The sequence below is a fragment of the Arvicola amphibius genome, chromosome 1 (genome assembly GCF_903992535.2).
Source record: "Arvicola amphibius chromosome 1, mArvAmp1.2, whole genome shotgun sequence".
NCBI classification, from domain to species: domain Eukaryota; kingdom Metazoa; phylum Chordata; class Mammalia; order Rodentia; family Cricetidae; genus Arvicola; species Arvicola amphibius.
Genome location: NC_052047.1, coordinates 129458574 through 129465846, shown reverse-complemented (window position 1 = coordinate 129465846; position 7273 = coordinate 129458574). Strand labels below are relative to the sequence as shown.

Genomic DNA, 7273 nt, shown 5'->3' with positions numbered 1-7273 from the left:
TTAAAACCCTCCTCCACCTGGCTCCTCCCTGCCACTTCCTGACGTAACCTCCTGACCACAGGTGAATTTTATTTAATCAAATAATCTTTGCATCACTAAACAAGTGTTCCAGAGCATTAACAAAAGTTAACACAACTTAAAATATTCTCCTACATAAGGTACAGTGGTACATGCCTAGAAGCCCAGGACTCTGGAGGAGGTTCAGTCACTGTTCAACCTGCCAGGTGAAGACAGACTTAACACAATGGATTTTTTTTTTCCTCTTTGAGACAGGAGACTCCTTTAAGTGTGTCACGTGCTGAGAAGCTGCAAAGGCCTTTACACCTGACTCTTTCACCCTGCCACCATGCTACCTCCTAAACAGGAACTTTGATCCCCAATTTACTGAAGTGGCACGGAGGGGCAGGAATGGATCACTTCCCCAAGGTCACAGCTTGATTGCATTGAGTGTAAAGGTTCTGTCAAAGTTCAAAGGTCAGGTGTATGAGAGCATGCTCCTTGGCAGGCTGGCCCCACACCCTCAAAGACCAAAAACAGGGGTGTGCAGTAGATCTCACTGGAAGGGGAAGGGACCAGCAGAGTGGAGTGGATAGAAAGGGCTATGGGCCTAAATATGATCAAAATACAGTATATATTCAAGAATTGTCATTGAAACGCATTATTATGTGTAACTAATATGTCTTTAAAAAAAACCCTAAAAGGGGCTGGAGAGATGGCTCAGCGGTTAAGAGCACTGACTGCTCTTCCAGAGGTACTGAGTTCAATTCCCAGCAACCACATGGTGGCTCACAGCAGTCTGTAATAAGGTCTGGCGCCCTCTTCTGGTCTACAAGAAATGTTGTATACATAATAAATACATAAATCTTTAAAAAAAATTAAATTAAATTAAAAAAACCCTAAAAAAATCCAAAAGTTTTTACTTCCATATCTAGTGTTTTATCACTGTACCATTTTTTGTTTTTATAAATTCTGAAATATATACTTTACTTTTCTAAATTACATTTTACTTGGTGTGTGTGTGTGTGTCTGCCCGACTGGCTGGTGGGGGTGTCTCCCCTTCTTTCTCCCTGTTCTTCTCTCCTTGACTTGAGCCTAGATTCCTCCCCTCTCCCCCAAGTTATTCTCTTTGCCCCACAACCACACCTGTCCCTCTCCTGCTATGGGCCATCCAGCTTTTTATTAGACCAATCAGGCACCTTAGGCAGGCAAGGCAGCACAGCTTTACATAATTAAAGAAATCCTGCATAAACAAATGTAACACATCTTTTGTCTAGTTAAGGTAGTATCCCACATGTGTGCATGTGTGTAAGTGTTTATGTGTGGGTGTGCATCTATGTATGTGGGTGTGAGTGTGTTTGCTTGTGTATGAATGTGAACATGTGTGTGTGTGTGTGTGTGTGTGCATGCATGTGTGGACCCTATGGAAGTCCATCCTTCCCTTCCATTGCTTCTGTCCTGGGGATCGAATGTAGGTCTTCAGGCTTGGTAACCAGTACTTTTACCCTTGAGCTGTCTTTTTGGCCCAGATTTTCCTCTTTTTAAAAAATTGAGGACCAGAGAGATGGCTCAAAGATTTAAGAATGCTGTCTGCTCTTCCAGCAAGTCCAGGTTCAGATGTCAGCACTTATATGGCATCTGTCACTCAGTTCCACTTACATACCTGTGGACAAAACACTCATACATGCAAAATAAAAATCAATCTATTTCTTAGAAAGTTGAAAGCAGGGTGTGGTGGCGCACGCCTTTAATCCCAGCCCTCGGGAGGCAGAGGCAGGCGGATCTCTGTGAGTCCGAGGCCAGCCTGGTCTACAGAGCTAGGTCCAGGACAGCTTGAGATACAGGGAGAAACCCTGTTTCATTATCGTTGTGTGTGTGAGTGTCTGAGGGCGACACATGTGGATGAAGGAGCCAAAAGAGGGTCTTAGAGCCCCTGGAGCTGGAGTTACGGGGACATCTAAGCCACCAAGTGTGAGCTGAGAGATAAATCTGTGTCCTCTGAAAGAGCAGCAAACACTCTTCTACCAGCTGAGCCGTCTCTCCAGCCCCCACACCTCATGTTCTCATACAGTGAGAACAGAAGTCTAACAACCTTTTTATGAAAATTAAAATAGCTACAACACAAAAACATCTTAGAGTGTAGCTATTAAAGCTATAACTCTCATTTTAAAAATTATAACCTGGGGCTAGTGAGATGGCTTAGTGAGGAAAACCATGTGCTGTGAAAACATTGTTTTCAAGACTGGGTTTCTCTGTGTAGCCCAGGCTGGCCTAGAACTCACTGTAGACCAGGCTGGCCTAGAACTCACTGTAGACAAGGCTGTCCTAGAACTCACTGTAGACCAGGCTGGCCTAGAACTCACTGTAGACCAGGCTGGCCTAGAACTCACTGTAGACAAGGCTGTCCTAGAACTCACTGTAGACCAGGCTGGCCTAGAACTCACTGTAGACCAGGCTGGCCTAGAACTCACTGTAGACCAGGCTGGCCTCAGACTCCCTGAGCCCCACCAGCTTCTGCCTCCCAAGTGCTGGGGGGAAAAAGGCACCAACACTGCCCAACAATTAAATCTTACTTTTTTTGTTTTGTTTTGTTTTTGTTCTGTTTTGTAACCCTGGCTATCCTGGATCTCACCGTGTAAACCAGGCTGACCACTGTCTGGCTGCTGTGAAAATCTTGACCACTTCAGTTAGACCCATGAACCCATTAAAGGTGGAAGAGAATCAATCACACAAGTTGTTCTTGAGCATCTGCGCACATCACCAAGTACGGCAATGAAAGATTTATTTATTTTCATTGTGTATGTGTAGGAGCATTTTGCCTACATGGATGACTGTGCACTCTGTGTGTTCCTGGGGCTCTCGGAAGCCAGAATAGGACATCAGATCCCCTGGAAACCGGGATTACAGATGTTTGTTAGTTAGCTACCGTGTTGGTGATGGGAACCAAACCCAGGTCCTCTACAAAACTAGCAAATGCTCGCTCTCTTTTTTGTTTTGTTATGATGTTTCAAGACCAGATTTCTCTGTAGCTTTGGAGCCTGTCCTGGAACTAGCTCTTATAGATCAAGCTGGTCCCAAACTCACAGAGATCCACCTGCCTCTTCCTCCCGAGTACTGGGATTAAAGGCATGCGCCACCACCACCCAGCTCTATCTAGCAAATGCTCCTAAACACACTGACCCATCTCTCCTCCTGCTTTTTTTTTTTTTTTTTTTTTTTTTTTTTGAGACAAGGTCTCATTGATAGCCCTGGCTGGCCTGGACTATCATCGTCTTCCTCCTTCAGCTTCCCAAGGGCTGGAATCGCAGGCTGTGTCAGTGCATCCAGGGAGAGTGTACTATTCTGGGCTTCACACAACTTTAGTAGCTAACGGCTTCCTTCCTGGATCTGTCATGAATTCTCATATACATTAACTTCAGGAAATAGGGACATCTTAGCACAGAGTAGCCAAGTAGGCTATTCTGGTGCATTAATAAACTAACTTGCACAGGAGACAGTCACTAGTCATTGGCAGTTAATGGCCAAAACAGTACCCAAATCTGTGTTTTCATGTGAAGTTTCGCAACATCGACGCTGTAATTTGCTTACGTAATGATAGTGTTTGCTTTGTAACGTCCCTTTTCTTCCCCCATTTCTCCCCTTAGAGTGTTTTCTGACCCTAGATTTATTTTGTGTCCTGTCAAATGTCACTGGCCCTATTCTGACCTTCATGGGGTTAGCCAAGGGGCAGGGCTTCCTTCAGCAAGTGAGCTGCCCTTCGGTAAAGCGACTCCAAAGCCAACAACTTCCAAGACCAGGTTCACATATTTAAGGGGAGCGGGGCACCTTGGCTCCTCTCTGTAATACCAGCACTTGGGAAACTGAGACAGACGGCTAGATGTGAGTTCGAGGCCACCCTGGTCTACACAGAGAAGCGCGTTCCAGGCCAGTTACAGAAGGTTCACGTGATAATCTCGCGGGGACCGGTTGTGCAAGCAGACGGTTAATTTGTAATATACCTTCCCGAGTAAAGGAAGCCCGCCTCTCGGTACCGGAGTCGTCATTGGGTGGTGCGGCTGTCAATCACGCTGTATATAAATAGAGGCCGCGCGGCGCTCGCACCGGCGGCGTGGTTTGCGTCCTCCGGTCCCACACGTGCTGCGTACCGTCTCCTCGAGTAACCTTTGCCTGCGTGACAAGTAGGCTCCCCTGCAGGTACCGGGGCTTTGGGGTCAGCCCGGCCTCCCCCGCGGGCTACGCGATGGCGGAAGCAGCGCCAGGCGCCAGCGGAGAGGCCATGGCGGCGCTGGTGGCGGCGGAGGGTTCCTTTGGCCCGGCAAGCCGGAGTTTCTCCAACTACCGGCCGTTCGAGCCCCAGACCCTGGGCTTCAGCCCGAGCTGGCGGCTGACGAGCTTCTCCGGCATGAAGGGCTGAGGCTGCAAGGTCCCCCAGGAGACTCTGCTCAAACTCCTGGAGGGACTGACGCGGCCCGCGCTGCAGCCCCCGCTTGCCTCGCTGGTCGGGGGTCCAGAGGAGACGGCGCAGGAAGGGAGCCTGGGTTCCAGACCGGGCCCCAGCTCAGCCCTTCCCTCGCTGAGCATTGGAATGGACTCCTGCGTCATCCCCCTGAGGCACGGCGGCCTGTCGCTGGTGCAGACCACCGACTTCTTTTATCCCTTGGTGGAAGATCCCTACATGATGGGGCGCATAGCCTGTGCCAATGTGCTCAGTGACCTCTACGCCATGGGCATCACTGAGTGTGACAACATGTTGATGTTACTCAGTGTCAGTCAGAGCATGAGCGAGAAGGAGCGCGACAAGGTAACGCCGCTCATGATCAAAGGCTTTCGCGACGCTGCCGAGGAGGGAGGAACCGCAGTGACCGGTGGACAGACAGTGGTCAACCCGTGGATTATCATCGGTGGGGTTGCCACTGTGGTGTGTCAGCAGAATGAATTCATAATGCCTGATGGTGCAGTGGTAGGAGATGTTCTGGTGTTAACCAAACCCTTGGGAACCCAGGTTGCCGCCAATGCCCACCAATGGCTGGATAATCCTGAGAAGTGGAATAAAATCAAGATGGTAGTTTCCAGAGAAGAAGTAGAGTTGGCCTATCAGGAAGCTATGTTCAACATGGCTACTCTAAACCGGACTGCTGCTGGCTTGATGCACACATTTAATGCCCACGCGGCCACGGATATCACAGGCTTTGGCATTTTAGGACACTCTCAGAACCTCGCAAAACAACAAAAAAATGAAGTGTCCTTCGTCATCCATAATCTGCCAATCATTGCCAAGATGGCTGCCATCAGCAAAGCCAGTGGGCGCTTTGGCCTCCTCCAAGGAACATCGGCTGAAACCTCTGGGGGATTACTGATTTGTCTGCCGAGAGAACAGGCGGCCCGCTTTTGTTCGGAAATCAAATCTTCCAAGTATGGAGAGGGTCACCAAGCATGGATCGTCGGCATTGTGGAGAAGGGAAACCGGACAGCCCGTATCATTGACAAGCCTCGCGTGATTGAGGTTCTACCTCGGGGAGCCACTGCTGCCGGCACCGCTGCTGCTCTGGCTCCTGATAATTCCAACGCAGCCTCCGAGCCTAGTTTATGAAATGGAATAGCAGAAGTCGTTGGGAAAGCAGAGCCATTCCACACGCTCATGGACTGTTGGCCAGGGTTGACTTTAAGACCTTTGCGAAGGCAGGCTGCATAGTGAGTGCCTCCAGGTGCCCTTGCTAGTTCAATCAGAAGCTGCCTGTGTGTACATCCAGGGCCATAAGTAACATCTGGGGGGAATGTGTGTTCATCTGTTGAGAGATTGAGGAGGAGCAGGAAGCCTTTTTCCAAAGCAAGATGAGACTATTCCAGGTTGAACGATTTTTTCTTTGCACTGAGTTGATTGATTTCTGCACAGGGAGTAAGATTATTACATATGAAAAGAGTAAACTGCAACGTGAAAAGAAATTTGAGTTTGGACCAATATATTGATAAGTCTAAATTGTTAAAACTCTTACTGATTCATTGTCAAATTCGTTTTATTTTTTCTGAGAAACCGCCTCTTTTCCTGTTCTGGGCAAGAGTTGAGCAGCTTGTCCAGCTAGGAAAGGAAGACCACAGCCTCTGACTTGGTCTCTGTCAATGATGCCTCTTCCTCTAACCCCGGCTAAGGACTGGAAGAGGCTGAACAAGCCTCAGAGCCAGGTTTTTGGTGGTCATTAATACACTAAATTTTATGCTGAAAATTCCCGGAGATTTAATTAATAAAGAAAATTTATTACAGCTAAATAAATAAAGGGACTTTGTTGGAAAACGCTTGTGGCTAATGTTTAATTTTATGGATCAGGTTTTGTTTCTGGCAGGCTTCCACAGTGAGTGGTGGTCCGGGTGTGTGCTGCCAAGCCTAGCTAGAATTCTGAACCTTTTGATCCCTTGATGTTACATTTAGAACCTGCAAAATAGAAAGTGGCTGTCCCTGCCCCTGAGCCAGAGTCTCCCTTTGATGACAGAAGAGGACTTCGAATGGATGTAAAACTCTAGGGATTACAAGGTAGACAGGAAATAGCAAAAAAGAAAAGGGGGGGCAGTTTTTTAAAAGCTAGGAAGAAGGTAAGGGCAAAACTAGCTTAGCAAAATAGTAGAAGCTATCTGAAAGTGGGGGGATGCTAACGGTGACTCTGGAAGGTTCAAGGTGGAGGAGGCAAGGAGTTGGCATGAGAAGAGACCCTGCTGAAAGCTTACATACAGCCATCAGTGTCTACACTTTGCGGGCGCCCCCACCCCCACCCCAGTACTTTGAGGTAGGCGACTGCCTTTTATCTCTGGGAGGGAGAAAGGAACACCACGCACAGCCGCAGACAGCCTGACAGGAAACGCCTCATGGTCATTCAAATCTCAGCCCACAGTTGGTGTGGCTTGCCTAGCATGCTTGAAGCCCTGGGTTCAGTCCCTAGCACCAAATAAGCCCAGTGGTGTCACCTACACTTGGGAAGCAGAAGTCAAAGTCATCTTTGGTGATGTAAGTTGAAGGCTAGCCTGGGCTACATCTAGACACTGTCTCAACACCCCCATACAAAAGAAAACGAGCTAGGATTTGTTGGTGGCTGCCTAGATGCTTGAGAACTTTAGTTCAGGACCCGATACTATGGGGGTTGGGTGAGAACAAGAGGAGAAAGAGAAAATAAGTAAACCGCTGGCCAGGGAGTTGCGGTGTAATTCTGTGATACAGTGGTGTGGCTTGGGCAAAGTCCTAGTTTAATCTCTACCACCAGGAAAAATAACCTTGGCCAGGAAGATTAAA

General features: G+C 48.2%; 1 protein-coding gene across 1 annotated transcript; it reads left to right on the top strand.

The window, feature by feature from the left end:
* Positions 1-4085: 4085 nt before the first annotated feature.
* Positions 4086-6286, top strand: Sephs2 (selenophosphate synthetase 2). The gene has a single exon (XM_038333343.1). The coding sequence runs from the start codon at positions 4238-4240 to the stop codon at positions 5585-5587; it is 1350 nt and encodes a 449-aa protein (XP_038189271.1). The 5' UTR covers positions 4086-4237; the 3' UTR covers positions 5588-6286.
* Positions 6287-7273: the final 987 nt, after the last annotated feature.